Here is a 26,242-nt window from a genome sequence, read left to right as displayed (position 1 = left end):
CTCACTTCCTCTTCCTCCCAGCATTCTGTTCTGTTTACTCCTCCCACCTAGGTTTTAACCTATCAGGGCAAGCAGCTTCTTTATTTAATTAACCAATGACCTTCCTCCATCAAACTGCAATGTCTACCAAACAGGAAATTGAGTACATGAATTGTTATCTAATGAATATGCAGTTGGGAAGAATGAGTCGCCGTTACGTACAACAGAGAAATCTCATAGAAAAATCCTCACCCTCTATTCCACATCTAGTTCAAATACCAGTACAACTGATAGATGAAGACTGAGACCTTAATGTGGGTAGCCCTGTGAGATACTGAGTGGCAGGGGCCATGGCTAAGCTGGATTGTTCTGGGTGACAGCTCTGTGAGTATGTGTCATTCTGCACATAATAATAGACACTGTGAGACCTGACAGGGCTCACGCCATCAACAACAAAACTGACCATACGCCCTGAATGTGTGTTCAAGAACAGGGACAACCAATCTCTGTAAGTTCTCATGCTGATGTCTTATACTGGTACAGTTTCTTGGGATTCCACTCTTCCACTAGAGAAAGCCTGTACTTGGGAACTCTTCATAGCCCAGCAGGCGCTGCAGGGCACTCACGCTAGGCAAAGGTGCTGAGAGAGCAGAGGAGACCACTGGCTCAGGAAGCCGTCTTGACCCCCACGTAGCCAGTAGAGGAGCAAACGAAGCTCAACAAGTGTTTATTAATGACTGCTTTCTGGCTTATATAGCATCTGGCATGCACTTTATTCCAAGTAGTGCACGATTAATAACTATTTTCCTAATATTATCCCATCTTTACTCCCATCCTGCAGATGGAAAATAGAGGATTAGGGAAGCTAGGTTAAGCCAGTCAGCAAGGCTGGGTGTGTAATCCCAGCCACCGGGAGGTGAACACCGGAGGAACAATCCACTAAAGGTCAGTCAAGGCTACCTAGAGGTCTGTCTGGGTTCAGGAGACAGCGTCTCAAAAACCCAAAACCAAACCAAAACAAAAACAGCTCCTCTCAAGGCCTTCCAGACAGTTAGGTGGTGCGGGAGATTCTCACTCTTTAACCTTAATTCTGAAGCAGAGCCATCAACCACGTGCAGGGGATTTAAGGGCAGTGTCCCGGGGTCCCTAGCCGGCAAGTAATAACAGCCCACAAAACCCTGTGACATTCTGAAAACAGCCAAGCTGCAGGGCTTTCGGCTTTTGCGATCGGTTCCCGGGTCCACTAACTGCACCACAGGTGGTCCTGGGGCCAGAGAATCAGCTGCTTCCTTTTCCCCAGGACCACGATCTCACCTCTAGCCAATTTGCTCGAGGACTAAGAAAGATTTTCAGGGCCCATCTAAGAGTTTTCCGACTTCACAAATACCGCGCGAGACAGGCGTGGGCTTCCACTCCCGACTCCCGCAACCAGGGAGGCACTGGTTCCAAGAGCGCCAAAAACTCAGAAAGAAAACGCACCAGCCAGAGGAGGAGGTGAGAACAGTCGGGGCAAGGGAAAGCAATCACAGGAGAGGAGAGTAGCAGACAGAGCGAAAAGTATCCCCTCAACTCCTAAGTTGGTGGCGACACAGCTTCTCTCTATTGCGCCTGCGCAACGCTGCCTCCGAGCCACCCCGCCCCTTCGCGCCCCCGGAGGTTTACTTGTCTCTCGGCAACCATTGACCCGAGGAGCCAATCAGAGGGCGGCGTTCGCCCGGCCCCCGCCGTTAGCGCCGGGCGCAAGGATCCCGCGGGGCCGCGGCCAGCGCGCCCCGCCCTGGCTCCCCCGGGAGGCCGGCCGCGGGGCGGGGGCAGGGGCGGGGAGCCGCGGGGGAGTGGTCAGGCCGGTTAAGATCGGAGGGGGCGGCGGCGGGACCGCTCACTCGCGGCAGCTATCTGGGCGCCGTAGTCACCGCGCCGCTCCTGCTGGGGGCTGCCCACGCCAACCACCTGCTTGTGTCGCCTCCTCTTCCAGCGCCCAGGTGAGTCCATGCTCCCCTCCTCCTCAGGTGTGAGGATGTTGCTGCGGTCCGGATGCTGCTGCGGTCCGGCGGAGAGTCACGCACTCAGGCTCCCGGGTCCGTCCCAGCATAACCTGGCGGGATGCCTTGGAGATGGAGCGGAGATACCGGCAGGTGTCGGGACCCGCGTGGCTCCAGCGTCCCTGGCTCAGGCCACCTCCGTGAAGGAGCGCAAACTTTTCCGAGACTGCGGCTGGGGTTTGGCAAACTTGGGCGAGCTCCCGCTGGCCGGGCGAAAGGAGAGTGAGTGGTGGTCGCCTCCTGCTCTTTCCCTGCCCCTGCCAGTAGGTCCTCCTGCTCTGCGCTGTGTCCCTGTGGCGCGCGCACCAAGGCCGGAACCGGGGCGATTTTGAACCCCGCGGTTTCGGCTGCGTAGATGGAGACGCAGCGGTCTGGGACTAGAGCCTGACAGGCGACTGGGAGGGCAGCTTCCTAGGCTCGGTGCCCAGGATGGCGGCCGAGATTCTTCTCTCTTCTGGGACTGTGGACATCGCGCGCGGCCAAAAAGCTGCGCGTCTCTCGAAAAACTTCTCGAGAATACGGTGACTGGGGAACCTGGTTCCTCCCCTTTGGGGATCGAAAGTTGCCTACCGCGTGGGCTGAAAGCCATGTAGAGTTAGTTGACTCTGATAGCGGTGCTGGTGGTGACTTAGAGGCGCGGCTGTCCTGTAGCGTCGCGGTCCCCTAAGAGGGTAGGAAGGACATTAGAGGGAGTTGAGGAACCTGCAGTGCCAGCTGGTAGCCCTTAACAGTAAGTTCTGACTGTTGGCGAGCGGGCAGGCGGGCGATCTCCAAGTCAAGGAGAGCTAGTGAGAAAATGCCTATTTGGTTTCCAGAATGCAGAACTTCCTCCTGTCAGACCTGGGTGGTCTAGGCCCCTTTTCTCCCTTCTCCCCATTTAAATGTGCAGAAACCCTTCTGCAGGGCCGTGACTAATTCCTTGTCTTAAGCCCCTTCCCCCTCAATTTGAGGTTAAAGTGCTTACAACGAAAGACTTAATAGATTAACAGATTTGTTAAGAACAGCTATATATGTAAACCGTATGAATTGTGACGAGTTTGGTATTCTGGAAGTAAAGTTAAGATGGTTAGATCCTCCTAAATTAGACTTCCAGCTGCCCCCTCTACCCAGGGAAGGAGGGTGAGGGTAGCCATTGCTGGCTACAACAACTTCCAGTGTAATTTGCTTGGCAAGCCAGCCAGTGAGCCAGAAAGCTTGCCAGGCAGCCAAGAGGGTGGTAGTGGACCTTACCAAGAATTCTACCATGCTGGAAGTCACAAGAGGTGTGTCCCCCCCTCCCCACATTTTACCCCGCAGTTGAAGGGTGTGGAGTAGGGATTAAAGAAGCTCGACTTTGCCCTCCCTGCCGCATCCGCATCAACAGTGGTTCTATCCTTTGCTATTCTTGTTTGCTGAGATGGGATGGAGATCAGGTAGTTGAAACCTTGTCTCCGAAGGGACACCTTGGCTTTGGAATTCACAGATGTGAGTTAGGAGATGTTAGAAGGAATATTTTGATGTTTGGAGTACTTATATAGCACAGGTTGTCCCTCACTATCATTCAAATTGTGGGGGTGGGGTGCTCCGTGAGAAAGGTCCCGACTTCTGTGAGTAACTTTCCTGTGCACTCCTAGAGCAAACAGCCACACTTTTCAGTGTGAGTTTCCTCCCATAATACCTACCTTGTGTCTAGAGATTCAGTTTGTGAACTCTGGAGGGAAGGGCTTGGCTCTTGGCCCATTGGTCAGAGTGAGTGAGGATGCCAAGGGTTCACTCCTCAGCTCTTCTGCCAGTGTAAGTAAGTTACCAAGCCTTCAGCTTGACATGCAGCCTCCCCCAAACTCCACCCCATCTCCCAGTCAGGCACACACATAGCCTGCATCCCCCAGGATTCAAGGCCAGGCAGATTTTCCTTGCCTTGCGCTACCCACTAGACATCCCAGCAACAGCTCAGCAATGAAGATGATTTACAAGTGAGCCCTTAGCTAGGCTCAGCTGTTACAGATTTGGAAAACTGCATTGAATATTTCCTTGCTTGCTTTCCAGCTTCATCCACTAAGTGGTACTTTTGTCTTTATCTTTCTTCTTGACTCTGCATTCCTGGAGTCAGTCAATGAGGAAGGAAGGGCAGCCCAGGTTAGATTTTTTTTTTCCTGTTTTACCAAGAAAAGCTGTAGAAGCCCGAGGTGTGTTGTAAGAGTTAAGGGGTGTTTGGGGGTTTCTTATCCCCTTCCTGAACACCCCTCTCTCTCTCTCTCTCTCTCTCTCTCTCTCTCTCTCTCTCTCTCTCTGTGTGTGTGTGTGTGTGTGTGTGTTTGTGGTGTTTTCTGGCCTAAGAGTGGCCTGTTGCTCACTGTCATTATTGAAAAAACAGGAAAATATGGAAAATGCCTTCCCCCATCTTGGTGTGTTGACTATAACCCATGAGGCTGTACTTTGATGATGCCAGCTTCTCCATATTTAAAGAACTCAGGAGTTTAAAGCTGCCTGAGCTTATCTCTTAATCTCTTGGACCCAAGGTTTCTCCCACTTTTTTTTTTAACCTTTCAATTGGATGTATTCCTTGGAAGGAAGCTTTTATTTAGAATTTAAATGGATATTAAAAGCATCTTCACACAACCTGACTTTGTAAGGGGATCTTATGAACTGTTTCAAATTAGTATTCTGCACAGCTGGCCCCTGTAGCTTGTTCTTGAAGTGTTTGCAGAACTTTTTGGAACAACAACAACAAAAAAAAAACTTAATATGAAGAAGTAATTACTGACATGAAGCAACTCCGTGTGTAAAGATGCTTTATGGTTTCGGAGCATTTTCCGCTGTGGGTCATTAAATTGTGAGGTGTTTATTTCTTGGATGACTTAGGTGGTTGAGTCAGAAAGTGCTTTCTAGGTGGTGTTTGGTGCCAGGTGCTGGGGAGGCCCAGGGAATGGTATGCTAAAGGCCTCTGGAAGAGCTTTGGAAGGGAGCAGCGGGCTGCCTTGATGTGCTTGAAGAACTTGCTTTTCTCTTGACTGTCTCAACCCCTCCTTGCACATGGACCCCAGAAAAGTGGGATTTGTAGTCACTGCAGAGTCCTCATCACTGCTTAGAGAGTGTATGTATGCATGGACCTTCAGCTGAGGGCTGCCTGCTGTTCTCTCAGAGAAGGAAGCCCACATGAAGTGAGCGTTCTCCTCCTGGATCAAGGTACCGGATGGGGCTTTTTGCATCAGAAGTGCCGGTCTAAAAGGCTGGACGGTTTCTGGGAGGTCTTTCCAGGGACGCCTTAGCAGTGTAGGTTTGGAGCTGAGGAGCAGGGAGTGCAAACTGACCAACAGCTGAAACTCCTGAGCCAGGCCAGCCTCTAGCCCCACCCCCTGAGCTCTTCCACCCTCCCACCCTCCCAACCCCAGCTCGCACACTCAGCCTTTCTCTCAGCATTCACTCAGCTGCTGGCTCTGCTGACTCGTTCTTTTTTTTTTTTTTTCTTTTTGTTTCCCACTGTCATCACTGACCTGGTTTAGGGGACTGTAGACAGGAACTGGATGAGGGGAACAGTGCGCCTCCCTGTCTCTGACCACTGCTCAGTCCTGAGTGCGAGGACCTGCCCATCCCCGAGGTCTCTCTGCAGGCCTCTAAGATGCTATTCCAGATGCTTTCCTTGCTGTTCCATGAGTAGGTCGTCCCTACCTTGCCTTGCAAAATACAGACTTAGATATTTGGGAGGAAAATTGAATACAACCCATCTCCCCCCCCCCCAACTTTGTTTGAATATGTCTTTGGGGCCTCTGCAGGCTCAACAGATCTTTTCTCATTTGAGGGCCGTCTTATCCCACATCTGTCTGCTCCAATATGTTATGGTTTTCTTTTCCATATTTTCTTGTTTCCAAAAATTTAATATAGAACTAAAGGGCTTTTTTTAAAAAAAAAAAAGAAAAAGAAGTCCCTCCCCCCTTGTCTCCATATCTGGTCTCTATTTTTTTTTTAAAGAAAAAAATGAGTGGAAGAAAATTATCCAGGAATCATAAACAATCCCCTTATCTCATTCCGTCTCCTTAACTTCTCTCCAGACTTGGCCTCACAGGTATCTTCTACCTGGCCTGGCTATGCCCCTCCATGCCCCTCCATGCTCTGTGACGATCCTTGCCTCTGCTTGTCTTGGTTAGAGTTGGGCATCAGGACTCTTCAGCTGCCCGAGGCTATAGCGCTGTCTCCTGGAATACGGGACTAGAGAAGGATGAATGGGCCAAGACACAGGGATGTTTGCTCTGTGGTGAATCTAGGATTCAGCTCTGCTGCTGCTGTGTCCCCTTCCATACTTTATGCTGACTTCCTTGCCTTGTGGGCTGCCTTTCACTGGGGCGACACCTGGACACTGAGCCTGCAGACTGTCCCTTTTCTACGCCAGGATTTCATGTCTTCATCTTCATGCACAGCAGACAGTCATTGCTGCCCCATAGACATATGGGAGCAAAGCCTGGAAAAAGTCATTCAGACAATAGATCTACTTATCTATTTAACTCAGTATGTCAAGTCATCAGTACGAAAACAAGTAAAAGAGATATTTTATATCCTTCCTTAGTATCAAGTCCCTGAAGTCCGTTGTGCATTTTGTATACCCTATTTACTTCTGTTTGGACATTCTACCTTTAAAGTCCTCAAGAGCTGCACGGCTCGCGGCTACTCGGCTGTATTGGGCAGTGCAGGGCTAGACCATGTGCAAAAACATTTTCCTCATATCCTGATTCTGTGTGTGCGAGAAGCAATAGTGAACCAACCAAAGTCACTGAAGACTGTGTACAGCTCTGTGGGCAGGGGTCTCTTGTCTTCTGCCTTCTGACCGCAGAGGTCTAGGGGGGTGCTTACAACACAGCAGGGACTTGGGTATCTGAACAGATGAGCGGCAATTCAGTCATCACGCCGTCTTACAGGGCCAACATTCATCCCGTGGGGCAGGCTTGACGCCAGCACCCAGGCTGTTTGAGTCCCCCTCCGCTGCTCGTGTTTTAATAGTTTTTCTTAGCGAACAGCTGTAAGAAGTGCAAATGAAACCTAAGATTGGCAGGCGACCGGGGCTGAGTTTTACCAGCAGGTAAAATGTGCCAACAATGTATCATTAATGAAAACCTAGCAATGACCAAAAAGTTGAGCAAACATGCAAGAGGGGTGAGCTTTCAAGGCAGAGATGTCTGGGAGATCTCTAGGGACAGTCTGAGGGCCATCATGCTGGTGACCTGGAGTCTTGGCTCGCTGGGCTCTATGCCGGTAGGGCACCAGCTCTTAGAAATTTGGCACAGAAGTGAGCGCTACGCTGTGGTTTGGTTTCTTCCCATAATGCATACTCCACAATGTGTTTAACTTGAGCTTGTTTCTCTCTGCCTGTTCTGGATAGTGCCTACGACCCGGAGGTCCGCCACCTGCTATGTTTTAATAGCCTTAATCCGACGGGAAGGGGGCATGTGAAGTTCTCGTCGGCATAAAGACTGAGGCTAGCTCACATTCAGACATCTGTGGATGGGGTGTGTATATCTGTCTTACCCTGATAAGTGTGCATTTGAGAGCTAAGCGTTCCTGGCCCCGTTCCTGATAAGACCCAGGGCTGCTGCTAGTGACTAAGCCAGGAATTGTAGCCACTTTCAACTGACCAAAGTCTTTGTTTTGGATGGCTGATGACTCTGAGAGCTCCAAGCTGGAGGGCTGGATGGTGGTGGTACAGCCTTTGACTGTGGCTTGGTTCTCCTTAAACAGCCTCCTCTCTAGGAGCCTTGTTTTTCTTAATCCAGTCTACCTCTAAAACAACAACAACAAAAACGCTGTCTCTGTTTGGAGAGCTCTTCATGTGAGCCGGGACTGGTGGCGTCTCTGATTGAGAAACATGTGGTATAGCAACAATTCCTATTTCTAGTTCAGTTTGTAGGGAAGGTACGTGGTGTTGACACCCTGGGGGTAAACACTCAGATACTTTCTGCCTAGCTGTCCACTGACAATGTCTACGCTCTGACATTACATTTGCAGTGACTTCAGGGCATTCTCTTGAGCATTTGCCCTTCCCAGTCATGCCTCTTGGAGTATCTGCCCCCGTGTTTTGATTCTGTTCTGTGCTGGCCCCACCATGACTTCTTCCAACATTATCTCTCTGCCCACACATGCTTAGGCATCCTATTTTGAAAGGTGGGAAGTTGCTTTCTGTTTGGAGTTTTGTACAGGTAGTGTCTGGACAGGGCCCAGTTACTGATAACCACTGGGTGTTGACATCCCTAGGGTAGCAAGAATCTGAAGGTTTCCCCCAGACTCTAGAAGCTCGGTGCCGAGCAAGGCAGCCCCATCCTATGCCTCGGGCCTCTGCCGTGGGAATCTGACTAAGCCTTTTGCCTTTGGTAGACAAATTGGCTACTGATAACTCTGAGAAAATAGAAAATGTGTTAGAACAGCAAGAGAGAAAAAGCCACCTGTGAAGTCCAGTGTCACACTGACTCAGAAGTGTTTTCTTGGGGCACCGTTTTCTGACCAGCGACAGCTATTCTTGTGAGCTGAGGTAAAATGGATTATGGGCATTTGGGTGGGTTGATTGTAAACAGGACTGTACTAATTATGGGTGGGTGTGTAAAATCCCTGACCTGAACCACCTAAGGAGGAAGGATTGATTTTGGCCCACAGATTTAAGCTATGATGATTGTGGCAGGGGGGACACAATAACGGGAGAGCAAGGCAGCTGGTCACAATTTGTCTCAGTCAGAAAGCAGAGATGAACATTGGTTCTCAGTTTGGTGTCTTGTCTTCATTCAGCCCCAGACCCAACCTGTGGGGAGATGCTGCACCTCTGGTAAACCTCCCTGGAAAGGTTCTCCCAAACATACCCAGAATTGTGGACCACAGATGATTCTGAACCCATCAAGCTGACAGTGGAGAGTAACTGTATCTCAGTGGCATCTTGGGAGAAAGTTGGTGTAGAACACACATTATTGTCCTTAAAAAAAAAAAGAAGAAGAAGAACATTACTCTATCTGATCCTGTTGCTTTTGGGCTAACTCATCTAGATTATTCTGTATACTCCAAACACACAAGTGCCTCTGATTTTCTTTTCTTTGGTTTTTCCAGACAGGGTTTCCCTGTGTAGCCCTGGCTGTCCTGGAACTCGCTGAAACCCGCCTGCTTGTGCATCCTGACTGCTGGGTTTAAAGGCACAGCTGGATGTAATTTCTTAACATGTGAGGCTGTAAAGGAGTCTCCAGTATGTGACTCCTCCCTTCAGGCCATGGTGAGGGACTGGAAGCCAACAAATGAAGGGCTTTTCCAAATGCCGCCCTAGGCCCTAGATAACTTCTGGCCTTTATAAACCCAGGAATCCAAGGAGGGAGGAGAGGGGACAGCACCTTAGAAGGCCAGGGAGGGAGGGAGGGGGGACAGCATTTTAGAAGGTAAAGGAGGGAGGGAGGACAGCACTTTAGAAGGTCAAAGAGGGAGGAGGGAGGACAGGGCTTTAGAAGGCCAAGGGCAGGAGGGGGAGACAGTGCTTTAGAAGACCAACTTCACTTCCACCCTGGTCTTGGTCTTCACTTTTCAACTGCTGGCCGTAGATGTCCATGGTCAGTCAAAATACTTGGCTCAAGCTTGGATGTATTTCATCAGAGGAGCACTCAACATAGCAGACATAAATTCTTAGTTTCTTAAATGCATGCGTGTGCACACACACACCTACATATACATATACACACAATATATATATACATACACACCACACATACATATATGCATACATATACATACACATATATGCATATACACACATGCACATACACACACACATACACCACAAGTTCTGGCTCTGTTCTCTCAGGTAAAAGAATCTTAAGTCAAACAGTATGGGTGCATTGGAAGTGACAGATGGCTTGTCTGAGGTTGGTCCCTTGTGATCTATCCTAGGTTGCTTCTCTTTTCAGTTATGTCTGAGGCTAGCCCTTGCAGGGGGTGTCTGGTGACCCTATTTGCCTCTCATCTGTAGAGAAGATCTCTTTGGTTCTGTTGCTTTATCATGAATCAACACTTCTGATCTCCCAGTAACCAGAGTACAACCTAATGGTTGTTTGTTCTGTGAGCAGTACCCACTGCTGGCAAAGCCCATCCGTCATTACTGTTTCCTCTCAGTGCTGCCAGACCATGCTCTTGACCGGCTCCTTCCATTTCTGGCTTCGCTGTTCCTCTGAACCTACTGTCTCTGACATGAGCACACACCCCTCTCCAACCCCCAGCTTCCTGGGACACCCTCCAAGTTGGGATCTTAGGCCTTCATCTCTGAAGCATTAACTGTTAGCTTGCTTATGCTTACTGTTCCAGTCCTGGTAGCTCCAGTCAAGGTGGATACACCCCCAAAGTCATCATGACAATGGGGGAGCCGTTATATACTTCAGTTCTACGTGTCACCCAGTCTGTTAGTGCCTGCCATCTGGTCTTGTCTCACTCTGGTGGCCAGAATCCTCTGCCACCATCTGACCAAAACAACCTTCCTGCATTCTCTCCTGTTTCTTCTGCATAGTGCCACCTCCTTCCCATGGCTACCAGAGCAGCTAGTTCTTAAAAGTTTTTCCCCACCCTGTAGTACACCTCAGCAACCCCCCTGCAAGGAATAAGAAACCCCGTTAGTCACATTTCTGCCACATACTGGCAGGGTGTCCTCTGACAGTTTACAGTGTGCATGTCCTCTTGGTTCCCTAGTGTACCCCTCTGAAATGAGGGGAAGCGGCATCTCCTTTACAAGATTTTCAAGGAAGCATGAGGATTTGTTTAGTGTACAGCACACAGGTGGATGACAGCGGGCAGCTTGTGCGAGTTGGGCCTCCTCTTCACTGCGCCGGCCCTAGGTCAGCAGGCTTGGCAGCAAGTGGCCCTTCCTGCTGAGCCATTGGACTCTCATCACTGCTTCTGTAGAAACCGGGTGATCAGACACGGTTAAAGTCCTGACATCACTCTCTTGCTGCCTACCTGGGATGTGGCAGAAATTTCCGGACTGAACATGCAGATGCACTTCCTGTCCTCTGGCCACAGCCGTGGTGGCTACTAGCATGCAAAGCGCCTCCAGAGGACCCCATCTTTGTCAGTACTAGCCTGGATGGGGCTTCTGGAGGGTGGGTAGAAGTTACCCGGTGGGAAAAGGATGTGGGAAGAACCAGAGGAGGTTTGTTTTGAAATAACAAGCGTGCAGCAGTTGCATTTGGTGAAGTGGGACTTCCCAGTCATGGTGGCCCATGGGTGATTTTTGGTGTCTCTCTGGAAGTCACCTCTAAGCTACTTTGGAGCCCTTTGGTTCTAAAGCTTGCACAAAAGTGGACAGTAAAGGGTGACCCACTCTAACAGAAGATGGTGTGAGGGTGAGGAGCCACAGTTGGTCAGGATCAGCTGCAGCTTGCGTTTTTGTTTTATTTTTATTATTACTTTGCTTGGAACCAGTGAATCTGTGTTTTGGAAATGTTTGTCTGAGCAGCAGTAAGGAGTACTTATCTAGTGCACTTGTGGGCTTGTGATCTGTGTGTTCCCTGGCGTCCCCCAACCTCCTGCCCACCAAGGCCCCTTAAGCCTGAGGGAGGAGTCAACATTTCCAAGAATTAGGGCCAGGGCTCCAGGGATGGGTTCTTGCTCTCTTTATGAGCCATACTCTTTAAACTGGGGATGCAGGAGGTTTGGCTTGTGAGGGGTTAGATGGGAAGTGATCCCAGCCGCTAATTCTGCCTGCTAATTCCTTCGCTTTTACTCATGCTGACCCTGCGCTGTATGGTGAATGAGAAATAACCTGACCTGGGGGTTTCCCTCACCTGACTCACTGAGGTAAGAGGCAGCGTGGTGAAGATTGTTCTCAGTCATTTTTACTTCTGCTTAAATGCCCAGGTGTTTTTAGATGCAACAAAACGACCTGTAGAATCTTCTCTTGTACCCTGGAGAGTGGGGCAGGGGAAGAGTTTGTGTGGGAGATATTGTAGGAAGTCACGCTCCCCCAAGCTGGGGGAATCTTGGTTCCATAGGTACATTAGAATCCTCAGGCGTGTGTGCCCAGGCTTGGTTCCTGCCATGGGTAGCTGCTGGCCTGGCCTGAAGGATTTACCCGGGAGGTGCACGTTTTATTTTCTAAAGATAGCATCCAGCAGCATTTTGCCACCAAGAGAATGTTGATAGGCGATCATGGTGCTTCTTTTCTTTCTTAAACCTACCATAGTCAGAAGATGATGTAGCTCTGTTTCCCCGAATCTCAAATGAGTGATGTGCTCCAGTAAGAGAGCTTCAGTTCTAGCCTCAGTTTCCCTGACGCCTTCTAGGCAGTCACGTCTACAACTTCCATGCTAAATATCGCAGGCCTGGAGAAACCTTCCTTGGCTTCATAGAGACCCATCTCTCTACATGCAAAAACTCATGGGGCCGATCTCCATGCCTAATGTCAGGCACCAAAAGACTCCTCAATGTTGATCAAATCCCAGGCTTTTATGAAAGCAAGCGGCCTCAATGTCCTTAGCATGTTTGTCCCCGTCTCAAACATCTGCCTCCTCCGCATGGCCTGAGCCTGTTCATGCCTCCCCTGGCTGTGCCAGAAACCTCAGTAGGCTATGCAGCATGCATCCAAATGGAGTCTCCATTGCAGCTCATCCCCCTTGTATAGCTCTGTTCTGGGCAGTGAGGCAAAGCAAGTGGAGCATCTGCCCTGACCTCAGGGAGCTCAGGCTAACCCTTTGGCACAGGTTATCTCCTTCCTCCGTGTCTGCTGCCATGTCTGCAAGGCCTTTTCTCTCAATGTGTGGTTTCTTCTTTGAAAGAAGAAGCAGCCCGGGAATCCAGGAGTCCCTAAGAGAAACAATTGTTCACCAGTAATCAGACCATCAAAAGGATTAAATATTGTGAGGATAGAGAGATGGCTTAGTGGTTAAGAGCGCTGGTTGTTTTCCAGAGGACCTGGGTTTGAGGCCCAACACCCACAGGGAAGCTCAAAACCACCTGTGGCTCCAGTTCCAGGGGGTTCAAGCCTGTTGCTGTTCTTTTTGGATACTGCATATATGATGGTGTATAGACATACATGCAGGCAAAACACCCATACATATGAAATAAATATGTACATATAAAATAAAATAAAAATGTATTTAAAAACAAATATTGTGAACTGAGTAGGCATTTGGCCATCCAGGCTTATAGAAGTGCCTGGATTTTCAAATCAGTATGCCCACCGTTGCTCTTTGTATAACCACAATGGATCTGGTTCTCAAACATTGTTTTGAAATTACCGGACTTCAAGTTAATTTGTTTCCTAGCCACTATTGTGTTAGTTCTGCTAACTAGAATTTGCCTTTAACCGGGGCCTTTCATGAGCTGAGCATGTTTGTTTCATGTGATTCTTTTATTTGGAGCTTACATAAGTGTTGATTTAAAAGCAGAATTAGAACTGAAACTGCTGAACCAAGGCCTGGTGTGTTATCTAAGCACCCAGGGCTGCAAATTGGGTTTATTCTTGTAAAACCAATGTTGAAGTAATGTAGGAATATACTTGTGATATGTGAAATCATCTGGTTTTCAATAATAGTTACAAGAATCTTTATATATATTTAGAAATTTGTTCATTTTTAATTATGTGGGTATGTATGTGTCTGTGTGTAGATCTGTGCCTGTGAGTGCAAATACCCTGGGAAATCAAGGGAGGGAGTTAGAGTCCCTGAAGCTTGACTTCCAGATGGTTGTGAGTCACCCAGCATGGGTACTAGTAGCCAGACCCAAGTGCTGTGCAAGAACACTACATGCTCAGCCACTAAGCAGTCTCTCCAGCACCACCAACACCACACCCCACTGCCAAATATCTTAAGAATTTCTACTTTTTTAATGAGCTAAGAATTCCATAGGTAAATTTATAAGTGCATTTGGGTCAGCTCAGCTTCGTTGTAACTAAGTTACGGTAGATTGAGAGAATGAAAGGCCATACTCTGGATGTGACATCAGCCATGTGCCATAGTGTGCTTTTGATGGATTCCCATTTTCCCCTCAGAGTTTACTCCACTCTTCATAATTCTAGCCACAGAAATTCATATGGAAGATGCCAACATAAGACTCTTGAGTTCCTGAAAATGTGCATACTGCCTTAAAAAAAAGTTCTTGCCACTGTTAGCTAATAATCAGCAAGACGGCTTAGTAAGGGCGGAAGGGCATAACAAGGGCAGCTTTGACAGATCTGAAGTGAGAAGTAGCTGCCCTGGGAAATGGTTGAAAAAGTGTTTTGATACAGAACATTGGGTAGATAGTGTGAGTTGAACAGGCCTGTTACTTTGAGTTGTTCTTTTAACACAAACAATGGATGTCTTTTTATTTTAGAGTATGTTTGGTAGAAACTTGACAGAAGGCAGTCCCCCTCTTCCCGCATCCCCTGCAGAGGCCAGCAGGGAAAGCTTCCAAATTGACTTGATTGATTTGGTGCATAGATAGGAGAAGGAGGGCAGGGAAGGGAACCGAAGAAATCAGACACCGGGGAGCAACCGAGTAGTATTCTCAAAAGATAAAGATCTTAGAATGTGCTTCATGAGATTTTTAATTTTTATCAGTGAGTGCTTCTAAGTCCAAAGGGTACAAAATGCCTCCTTTCCCATGCCAAGCTGAAGATGGCGCTCAGTAGAGACAGAGTTGCGTGTGTGCTTGTTCAGGCGTGAAGTTTTGTGTGCACAGGTTTTCCACTTTCCCACTCATGAGTCATTCTTACACACGGCGCAGGCACCCTCCTTTTGAACAACTGCAGGCGTCTGTGCACAGCTGTGCACACACATGAAATCATTTCACCCTCTTCTGCTGTTGGCCATGTGTCCTCCCAGCCTCCTGACTGTCCACCAATGCCTGTCTCTGTGCATACTTGCAACTAGCCTAAAATTTAGAGACTGGATAAAAGTAGAAGGATCACATCAAAGGATAGTGGAATTTGAAAGTTGAACGTCTCACCTAGCTCTTCAAAGAGCCCAGGGACCGTGCCCCAGAGGCGTCTGCTGCCCCACACAGGAGCCGAGCTGCCGCCATGGGTGAAAACCAGGCACTGGGGTTTTAGGTTGCTCACCCTCTGAGTGAGGTTGAGTATTTTGTGTCTGAGCCACTATTTATACTCCTTCCTCTTTCTCTTTTGGGGTCTTGCATTTATGACTTCTTCCTTACTAAAGAAATGAATACTTTGCCTAAAGTTATTAATGTTTGTTTACGTATGCCTTCTGAATGTTTTGTACCATTTAAATAGTTTAATTTTTGTGCAGCCAAAGCTGCCTGGTTTAGTGACTGGTTTTCTGTGGTCTAAGAAGGCTTCAAGGCTTGCCTACTGTGTGAATTTGTGTAGAAATTCTGGGTTTTCTTTAGTTACTCCTCAAGTTCTTTTTAGTCCCAACCCAACCCAACGAGATCAGTGGTTCTCAACCTGTGGGTCAGGACTCCTCTGGGGTCACCTTTCACAGGGGTCACCTAAGGCCATCGGAAAACAGATATATTTACATCACGATTCATAACAGTTGCAAAATTACAGTTATGAAGTAGCAATGAAAATAATGTTTATGGTTGGGGGTCAGCACAACATGAGGGACTGTATTAAAGGTGAAGCATTAGGAAGGGTTGAGAACCACTGAACTCGATCTTAGTCTTTAGTCCCTGTCCTAACCAACTAGATCTTATTTTAGCAGGAGATTTCTGGAAGCTTTTAAAAAATATATAAATGAAGGATCCAGATATTTGTTTATTTGTTTGTTTCTCAGCACCATTTTTTTTTATTTATGGGTTGTTTATTGTTTGAGTAGATGACAAGGTGGTGTGTCATCTACACAACTCTGGTGGAAGGAAGTCAATACAACACACAGACAAATGACAGACTCTTGGGGCCAAAAGGAAATCCACGAAAGTGATCGGTTACAGAGAGGGGACATAAGATAACAAAGCCATGGTGAGCTGTTGCTGGAACAACAGAGGAAAGGAAAGCAGCGTACGGCTAGAAATGGCAATAATCTGGGGTGTCAGGAGCCTCTCAGGTCAGCACAGTAACACACAAGTTCAATGTCTGTCAATTAGCTCAGCTGGAAATGGCCAGCCTCCCCAGGATCAAAACAGTCTCTAGTGGGCTCTGGGTTGAGTGTCCCTCCACTTGCTATAGAAGAGCATTTGTCAAGGGGAAGGTGAAAGAGTCTGCAGCTATTTAGACCATCTGAGGGTAGCCCACCTCGGTGATAGACAGCAAGCACAGCCTGCGATGTACACCTAACATCTATTGTGGCTGGCATTTGTCTTCAAGCCAGATTTGGCACAGCTGACTCTCTTCTCTGAGCTCACTATACTTTGTGGTTCTTTTTCTTTCTTTCTTTTTTTTTTCCATGATCAGTATCTATACAGTAGACTTGTGTCTGGACAGACTCAGGCAGGTATAATGGTCTGAGCCTTGTCTGGAGACACAGCTAGAAGCTAGACCTGCAGTCTGATGAGGTGGGTTTCAGTCAGGCCTGTTGGCTGAGTGGCGTTATGCTGTCTGTCACCTGTTACACTTCCCAAGGCTCACAGGTTTGGCACAGGTCTGATAAGTCCCAATGTGGTCAGCACATGAGATGCAAAGAAAATATTGTAAAAAGGCTCCAAAAAGAACCCTAGTAATGTTACAGCATAGAATAACTGCAGGAAAGGCCTTTGGTTCAAGCTTTTAAAAAAAAAATTAAAAAGGCCAAAAGAAAAGTAATTTATATAGGGCTAAAGTCAGAGCTGTTCTAGAACATGAGAGAAGGCTATCTGGGGACCACAAAGAACCTAGCAGTCACAACTCTCCCCTTTGGGGTAAGAAGTTAGTATATGTGTGAAGATTTTCACACAGTTTTAAGTTGGCAGCAAATTTGAAGTTGAAACCTATGTTAGATTGGGTATCTGTAAGGGCCACATGCAAGAAAGGGTGGAAACAGCCCGAAATGTTCTGGAAATGGAAAGGAGGTAACCAGCTGTAAGAGGGGGGAAAGAGCCGTGAAGATAGGAACTGCAATTGGAACTGCACAAATTGTTGGGACAGAATTTTCAAACTGTGTAAATCAAATACATATGAAGATTTAGTATGAATAACTTGGGTTGGAGTATTATACTGTCAACGATCTTTGTGATAGGGTGCTGTAAGAGCTCATCCCCACATGACTAGTGGGACCCTGGCACTGTTAGGGTGCTGTAAAAACTCATTCCCACATGACTAGTGGGACCCTGGTACTGTTTGGGTGCTGTAAAAGCTCATCCCCATGTGACTAGTGGGACTCTGGCACTGTTACAGCCACAAATCTCTGGACCAGGGCAGGCTCAAAATCCATGTCGAGCCCAAGGAGAGTGCACTGATGTGCATTAAAGCGCGGCAGCTTCCAAACAATGAAACTGGGGCTGGGTGAATTTTTGTCTGCATAGAACTTTGCAGGGGGAAACCTTTCATTCATGGTGGAATTGGGAGACTGCACCAAGATCTCTTGCTTCAACTTGTGTCTGTCTAGATGACATCCAGTCAATGTGAGGACACAAGCTCTTTGGGTTTCTGAGATACCAATGTTTTGCTTTTATATATTAGGATTTCTGGTAGGCCATCCTTTTGATCTCCTTTAAAATAAGATATACTTCCCTGTTACTAAAGTGTAGCTCAGTGGTAGGCACTTTGTTTGCATGCTCATGGTCCAGGGTTCAGTCCCTGGCATGCTGCATGCACACATACACACAATTATTGGGAAACTTTGTGGTTCTGGCGTGTGAAGTATGAGAACTGCTTTCTTTCCCGGCTTGGATTCAGTTTTAACTTTATTCCCCTAAAGGAGCTTCAAGGTATGCTTCTGTAGAAGGCCTTTGAAAGTTCGCCTGCCCTGAGGCTCTTTTTGCATCCTTTGCATCCTTGCTGAAGGATGCTCAACTGCAGAACTGATCTGACTTCTGGTTGACCACAGCTGTCGTCCTACAAACAGCTCGGGTCTGTCCAAGATGATGTAGTATTTGTTGTAGGATAGATTAGGCCCATATATGAAAAGGAAGTGGTGCAACAAATGGAGCAGTGTGTGTGTGTGTGTGTGTGTGTGTGTGTGTGTGTGTGTGTGTGTGTACGTGCATGTGTTTGTTTGTATTGCACTGGGTAGTAGGTTTTAGGTATCTACCGGTTTAAAATGTAGTTAGGGAGTTAAAAGCAGAAGTAACTTCTATAGAAACCAGAGAAAATTAGGAAAACACACACATTGTAGCAAGTCTTTCTCCATCCCACTAGCCTACTTCGGAATAACATAGGGACTTATTAATTATGAAAGCTTGGCCTTTAGCTTAGGCTTGTTTTTAAATAGCTCTTAAAACTTAAGTCATCCCATATTTTTAGTAATCTACATTTTACCTCTATCCCATTCTGTGTGTCTGACTTGTTCCCTGCCACTCTCATGCCTAGATTCATCTACTACATCTCTCTCTGCCAGGAAGTCCCACCTATGCCTCCTGCCTTGCTATTGGTCATTCAGCTCTTTACTACCAGTCACAGCAGTGCATCTTCACACAGTGCACAAATATCCCACAATAACAGGTTCTATTTATCTGCACTGTTATAGGCTCTTTAATGTTGTTCGGGTGACGTGGTTAGTCTGTCTACTTTTCTTCACACAAAGCAGCCTTCTCCACCCCTCCCCCACATAGGACAAGCAGATCACCAACAGCGAGAGCACCCACACAAAACAAAGCAACGTGGGGCTGGAGAGATGGCTCAGAGGTTAAGAGCATTGCCTGCTCTTCCAAAGGTCCTGAGTTCAATTCCCAGCAACCACATGGTGGCTCACAACCATCTGTAATGGGGTCTGGTGCCCTCTTCCGGCCTTCAGGCATACGCATAGACAGAATATTGTATACATAATAAATAAATAAATAAAAAAGCAACGCTCTCATCCACCCTGCTGCAGAATGAAGCTTGCGCATTCGTGGTGCTTAATGTGTTTGGTGTTCACCGCCATGCTGATTAGCAGGCATTGTAGATGGCTATTTTACAGGAAGGTGATCATTTGGTACCTTTGAGCTCCTCTGCTGGCTTTGCCTTGCCCATGTGAATCCTAACTCTGTCTCTTGCCCCTTTTCAGCTCCCCCTGGACAGAACATCCCCCAAGATGGCAGAGGAGGGCAGCAGTACCAGGGACTGTGAGTCCCTCAGCGTGCTCAACTGGGATCAGGTTAGCCGGCTGCACGAGGTCCTGACTGAGGTCGTGCCCGTCCATGGACGAGGCAACTTTCCAACCTTGGAGATCACCCTTAAGGACATCGTCCAGACTGTCCGCAGTCGGCTGGAGGAGGCGGGCATCAAGGTTCAGGACGTCCGACTGAATGGCTCTGCAGCTGGCCACGTTTTGGTCAAAGACAACGGCCTGGGTTGCAAAGATCTGGATCTCATCTTTCATGTGGCTCTTCCCACAGAGGCAGAATTTCAGCTGGTGAGAGATGTGGTCTTGTGTTCCCTTCTGAACTTTCTGCCGGAGGGCGTGAACAAGCTCAAAATCAGCCCTGTCACCCTGAAGGAGGCCTATGTACAGAAGCTGGTGAAGGTTTGCACAGACGCAGACCGCTGGAGCCTGATTTCCCTCTCCAACAAGAACGGCAGGAACGTGGAGCTCAAGTTTGTTGACTCCATCAGGCGCCAGTTTGAGTTCAGCGTGGACTCCTTTCAGATCATCCTAGACTCTTTGCTCTTTTTCTATGACTGCTCCAATAATCCCATCTCTGAGCATTTCCACCCCACCGTGATCGGGGAGAGTGTGTACGGGGACTTTGAGGAAGCCTTTGACCATCTCCAGAACCGGCTGATTGCCACCAAGAACCCTGAGGAAATCCGAGGTGGGGGTCTTCTTAAGTACAGCAACCTCCTGGTGCGGGACTTCAGGCCTGCGGACCAGGAGGAAATCAAGACTCTCGAGCGTTACATGTGCTCCAGGTTTTTCATCGACTTCCCGGACATCCTGGAACAGCAGAGGAAGCTGGAGACTTACCTTCAAAACCACTTCGCCGAAGAAGAGAGAAGCAAGTACGAGTACCTCATGATTCTTCGCAGGGTTGTGAACGAAAGCACCGTGTGCCTCATGGGGCACGAACGCAGGCAGACCCTGAACCTCATCTCTCTCCTGGCCTTGCGAGTGCTGGCAGAACAAAACATCATCCCCAGCGCCACCAATGTCACCTGTTACTACCAGCCTGCTCCTTATGTCAGCGATGGCAACTTCAACAACTATTACATTGCCCATCCTCCAGTTACCTACAGCCAGCCTTATCCTACATGGCTGCCCTGTAACTAACCTTAAGACCTGCGGGTTTCCGTAGTGGGAACCCATTTAGGGCAGGGGCTCTCAGGTAGGAGAGCCTCCTCCTATAGATATAGGTGTTTGGCTTTTAAAGGGGAGCTCAGCTCTGACTCTGCTTTTCTTTGTGAACCCATTGGACTAGGTCCTCAGACTATCCTGAGCCAACCCTAAAAGGACCCGTATCACAGTGCCGCTCTGGAAGATGCAATAGGAAGTGTGACCTCTCTCCATCTTTCTAAGATAGTCACTAACGTGTCCCTTCCCAGACATTAGCACATGGGATTTGAACTCTGCGCAGTCTCTGAGGTGGGGAGAGTTGGGTAGCATCTGAGAAGTGTTCGAGGCGCTCTTTTTGGCTAAGCCTACAGTCCTCTGCAGGCTCTCCTTTAGGATTCTCAGCCGCTACCCCACAAGCTGTGCCGATAGCCTCCTATTGTGTCGGTTGTAGTCGGCCCCCAAACTGATAAAAAAAACCACCAGGGTGCTCTTTGTGACTGAGTTTTCATTCACAGGACTGAGTGTGTCTGTCTAGTCCCTGTCCACAGAGCTGAGAATTTCATTCATCAATAAACCAAAGCCAATAGCTGAAGACTTGAGATCTGGTTGGAAGTGGTTTATGGTAGATGCTGGGCTATATCAAGGAGTTTTGAGATATTGTGGAGAGAAAAAAAAATGACCTTTTCTTGAAATGTAACTTGAAAACAAAATAAAATGTGGAACATAATGTTAGTAGAATTGTGGTGGTGGCGGGTGGCGGTTGTCAATAGGAAACACGAATGTTTTGTTTTTGTTTTTGTTTTTTCTATAAGGAGTTCTTATTGAATGATATGTTTTTTCCCCCTTTATTGGCTCTCTGATGACCGACTCTTGTTTGATCTTTCTGAGAGTATGGGCTGTGTTGTGTTTAGAGTCACTGTCGTATCTGACATGAGGTTCTTCCCGTGGTTTAACTGGAAGCCCAATTTTTTTGGACATCATTCCCAGCAATGACAGCTGTTTTGCTGGAGTACATTGGCCCCTTCTTCTCCAATCCCTTTAAAAATAGCGATTTCATTCCCTATATATTTTTCACAGCAGGATAATTCGGGAATTTCTGGAGAAAAGAGTGACAGAGGGCCCGCTCTTGAATTTCACTTCCTCTCTCCAAGCTGCAGGGAAGTAGGGCTTTAGTGTCATCTGGCCTTATGTGTTCTAGCTACCAAGGCGCTTTGACATCACTCTGCTGTGTTTGGGGAGGAGTCAAGAAAGCGGCGAATGACCCTTCTTACTCTGTAGATTTAAGCATTACGTTTATGTTCTGCACTTTAGAAGGAAAACAGTGTTACTTGCTGGTCCAAAGCCAGCAGGCCACGGGGAGAGATCGAGGTGACTGTCACCTTACCTAGTAGGTTCAGGGGAGAGATTTCGCCCTTTGGAACTTTCTGTGGGATAGTTTAGAAGGCATGGCATTAGGACACCAGTGGGAAAGGCATTCGGTATTGCCAGCCAAGCTTGATTTCTAAAGTCATTCCATAAGATCCATGAGCTCAGTTTTGACTTCTGGCAACCATAAAAAAAAAAAATCCAAAGATCTGGGCGCTTGCTTTATATCTGCTTTAAACAACCTAGTTATCTTCTTGCAAAAAGGTTTAGTACAAATGAAGTGACTGGCCCTTTTCTAGTGCTGTGTTTTCAAGTTTCTTCTGGAATGTGCTATATTGCTCCCCTTAAGAGTTGATTGAGGTGCATCTTCACTGGCCTCCACATTAAGTTAGGTCACCAGAAGCCACTTAGTATAACTAGTTTCTACTGCCCTGTGAATCTTCGTTATTTGTGAATTTCCTGGCTTTGAGTTCTGTGAAGGGACCCGAGCTGCTTCCGCTTTGGAAGGTAATGAAAAGCCAACCCAGCTTTGAAAATCATCGGTCATCCATGACCTTAGGATGCTGCCATTGTAGTGAAATGAGAAGATGCTTGCACAGAAATAGGTTGGTTTAATCAGAGCTTTTGAAGTGGGTTGGAGCCGCCCTCAATAGAAGCACTTGCTAACAGAGGCAGAAATCAGAATTGCTTTGACCAAGAAGGTCGGGGAACAGTGAGGCACTGGAAAAACATCCGGTGTCTTTTTGGAATTCTTTCTGCTTTACATACATTTTCCCCCCTCCGGTCTGGCCATAGTCCCCTGAGGATGGAGAGAGAGAGACACAGGCATTGTAAGCCACCACTATCTGATGGCCCTCTTGGTAGTTTCTTCGCTTGCCCAGCTGTTTTGTAGTTTGAGAATTGATGTGTGTTCTAGAACCAGCATGGTAAAAAGTTGCTTTGACCAGAGCTCCGTTTTTAAGATACAACTCATACGTTGTGCATGTCTGGACTTAGAGGTGTGTCCACCTGCTCTGTGAACCTTCTGCCAGACCAGAAACAGGCCAGGGAACCCTGTATTTCAGAGACTGTGCTGCACATACGTACCAGACACCCTTACTTGTAGTGACTCCAGCGGCTCCTCTTTGTGTGTGTGTGTGTGTGTGTGTGTGTGTGTGTGTGTGTGTGTGTTGGGTAATGTGAGACTTGGCCTTGGCAGAGGGCACTGAAGGGCAGGTGCACGCTCTGAGTCCGTTCTCCCAGTCTTCTCTTCAGAGTCAGTGACAGCTGGGATGAAGACAGTGCCTTTGCCATTAAGTGCACGCACGCACGCACGCACGCGCGCACACACACGCAACCTTGGTTCTTGGTCTTGAGCTCCAGGCTCACCCTCCGCCTTACCCTGGCAAGAAGATGCTGTTCCCCGATCAGTCATTGCATTGCTGAGCTGAGACTCCCATTCCTAACGCCTCTAAATCACATTCCCGGTGACTGCTTGTGGACTGGGGGAGGCACGTCCTATGCCTGGGATCTGGTGAGGAGTGGAGTTGAGTAGGGAAAATGTTTGTCTTGGTTCTTGACTTTTTTTTTTTTTTTTTGGCTTTCCAGTGTTCTCCCCCTCCTGTTTGACTTAACTGGGAACTTGTGTCTTTAGTGAGCTGTGTGTGGATCTGTGCCTTGTGGTATTGCAGCAAGAGTTGCCTTGCTAAACCCCACAGTCTACTTGCCTTCTAGCTGGTTTGGCGCTAGCCCCTTCATGGTGGTTTAGGATTTTACACAGTACTGCTTTAGTTTTGGGAAATGGTGCCTTTCAGAACCAACTTTGATCTTTCTTCTAGTGCTCTTTCTTTTACTGGGACCCTGTTTCAGGACACTGCTAATGATCTTTTCTTAGGCTGGGGCCCTGTGTCATGACACTGCTAGTCTTAGTTCAAATGCTTTCTTCTAGAGGCGGGGCTAAAGTATCATTATCCAAGCATGAGGTGGTCCTGAAGGCTCTAGGGCATTGCTTCCTGGGTGTCTAATGGACCCTACACTGGGGAAAACCCTCGGGGGTGGTTCTAGAAATTGAAACATTTCCTAATTTTCAAAGTTGGATTTACATCATTATTCTGAGACAGAATTTCACAGCCGATTTTGGAATGTAGTCTAATTTAACCAATTGAATCTAGAGGGTGGAGGAGAGGCTCTTTAACATCCTGGCGACCTCTCAGGATTATTTGTGGGGTTCTCCGAGGAAAGAAAATTACTTTTTTTTTTTTTTTTTGGTGAATTCAAGTGCCTTCATCTTGTTTACCTATCACTTAAAAAAATACTTTATAAGCTTACAAGAGTTCTGGAGTTTGCCTGGGCTATTGAGATTTGGTGCAAATTCTCATGTGTGCTTGCATAGGAAGATGAGGTGACCATCCACTAAAGAGGAAGGAGCTGATTAACATGATTTGTGGTCTTTACAAAAGAGAATCCAGCTACCTGACCTTTGTGTGTATGTATGCACGAACACTTAATTTTCCTGAAGCATCTATTTATTTCCAAATTAATATGGATGAAAATAAAAATGCCCATTGGACTACACCGGAAGCTATCCGTTTCCATATTTGCATGAACCCAAAGTGTTCCTTAGTTCTTCCTCCTTGGTAATGGTCACTCATCTTCTTACTTGATGCAGATGAGATTTCTTATCAGTGCAAATGTATTAGAACTTGATGAAATAAAGCTTTGAGTTTGAGAAATAAAGATATATTTAAAAGTGTAAAAAAAAAACTATCTTGTCAGTTATGATCCTTTTGGGGGGGTGGGGGGGAGGTCTTTGGTGGTAAATTTTAGGTTTGAGGAAGACATGGGGATGAAAAGCCTGTCACCACTGTCCACTTTGGTCAGCACCATGACAGGTTGGGGAGGGGTGAGGTTACCCCAAAGGCCCTAAATCCCTTTTCTAAGGTACCTGGCTAATTTAGGCTGATCTTAGTCTCAGACCCTAAATCAAGCCCAGTGGCTAATGCCTCCTGTAAGTGATGTCTCCCCTTATCAATGCAAATGAGGATCTAACCTGCAGTCTCAAGGATAGCAGACAAGCATCTACCTGTGATCTACATCCCCCAGCCTCAGGGTGTTCTAAAGTAATATGGCTTCACCAGCGCCTGGTTTAATCTAGTGGCCATGGCTCCATGACCATGTCAGTAAGAGACCCCGGATAGTTACCCATACTAAGCAGTGGCTCTCACCTCACTTTAAGAAATACCCATATAGAAAAAGGATGTGGCTGATAGATAATTAAAGGGTTAAAGCAGTTCTGCTCCAGAGTGCCCAGCCCTTTGACTTGTGACATGACACCGTTATCTACATTCATAGCTGTGCTGGGGTGCATGTGGTCTCTGGGCTGCAGGTTAGACACCTCCTAATTTCTTTGGTCCGATCTCCACTGCTCCAGATCTGCGCCTCTTCCCCTTAGCCTATGTTTTAGAAGGCCTCCCTTCTGTGATGGATTTTTTTCCCCAAAACTCTTAATATTTTTACCAAAAAAGCAAGTATCTTTCATACCCTTACCTCTTACCTTGTGGGCCCCTCCCCACTTGTACTGCACATCTTTCTGAAACATTCCTTAACTCTGACCCTCAGAAAAAAGTGCTGCATTCCTGTTGTACATTAAAACATGTCAGTGGATGCTGCATCCAACCCTGCAACAGTAGGGATACCTTGCAGCTATCATAGCCTTCCTGTTCCACCTAATCTACTCTGTTTTCAGAGACTACAGTCCTTTCCCTTGCACCCTAGATGGCTTCTAAAAACTCAGCCCTTGTCCCACTTCCTCTGGCTTACCAGGTACCAGGCCCTGATGCCTCCCCCTTCCTGTGTCCTTTACTGGCTTGCGTCAGTTCATCTACATTGTGGACACTAGGGTGTCTGGCTCTCCTTTGCCCTCCTCCCACACAACTGGCAAAGGTTTACTGCTTCAGATGTTGAACGTGGTGTTTTGTCCCTGGAGGACCGGGACTCGGGCCACTAGCAAACAGGTGAGATCCTGAATATTTACCTCTATGTGTTGTAATGCCTTGTTCTAGTGCCAGAAACATTTGAATCCAGGCTTTGTCTGGACCAATATTTACATGCAGAATAGCTCGTGTGTGAAATGATGGGATGCAGTCCCCCAGAATGAGCTGACAGGTCCATCGCAAGCCCTTGACCTAACGGTGATCATTAGTGTCCCTTCCTCTGCACAGGAGCGAGGCTCCTCCAGCCACCCTGTATCTAGGTGGGACAGCGGTGTTACTTGGTTGTAATTTAGGATTCCTGTCTGTGGAAGATGCTGACGACATTAATGAGACCTGAGAGGGCTTACCACGGCAAAGGCCAGTGCTTGACTGTGATGACAGTATTCCAGCAACCCACAGGTAAGTGACTTCAGCTCCACACATAGTTACGGAAGGTCAAGACTGCTCATTCGTTTCCGGCTGCCCAGGCCCAAAATAATCACACAGAACCCATATTTGCAGTACTGCTTGGCCAATAGTTTAAGCATATTTTTAGCTAGCCCTTAAATCCTAAACTAACCCATCTGTGTATGGCCATGTGGATGTGGCTTACCGGCAAGGTTCCATGCAGCATCTGTCTCCGGTAGGGGCTATATAG

At 47.5% G+C, this 26,242-nt stretch overlaps 1 protein-coding gene across 1 annotated transcript; it reads left to right on the top strand.

Annotated features, from left to right (window-relative positions):
- Positions 1 to 1,874: 1,874 nt before the first annotated feature.
- On the top strand, positions 1,875 to 24,376 carry Tent5c (terminal nucleotidyltransferase 5C). Its single transcript, XM_005357097.3, has 2 exons — positions 1,875 to 1,961; positions 19,064 to 24,376. The coding sequence occupies exon 2, from the start codon at positions 19,091 to 19,093 to the stop codon at positions 20,264 to 20,266; it is 1,176 nt and encodes a 391-aa protein (XP_005357154.1). The 5' UTR covers positions 1,875 to 1,961; positions 19,064 to 19,090; the 3' UTR covers positions 20,267 to 24,376.
- The last annotated feature ends 1,866 nt before the right edge of the window (positions 24,377 to 26,242 follow it).

Source organism: Microtus ochrogaster, chromosome 21, assembly GCF_000317375.1.
Source record: "Microtus ochrogaster isolate Prairie Vole_2 chromosome 21, MicOch1.0, whole genome shotgun sequence".
Classification (NCBI taxonomy): Eukaryota; Metazoa; Chordata; class Mammalia; order Rodentia; family Cricetidae; genus Microtus; species Microtus ochrogaster.
Note: the sequence above shows the minus strand (reverse complement) of the source record. Positions and strands in the feature narration are given on the sequence as shown.

Bases quoted from the DNA above. Each gene is read 5' to 3' on its own strand.
- Tent5c (XM_005357097.3), top strand. From the start codon at position 19,091: ATGGCAGAGGAGGGCAGCAGTACCAGGGACTGTGAGTCCCTCAGCGTG.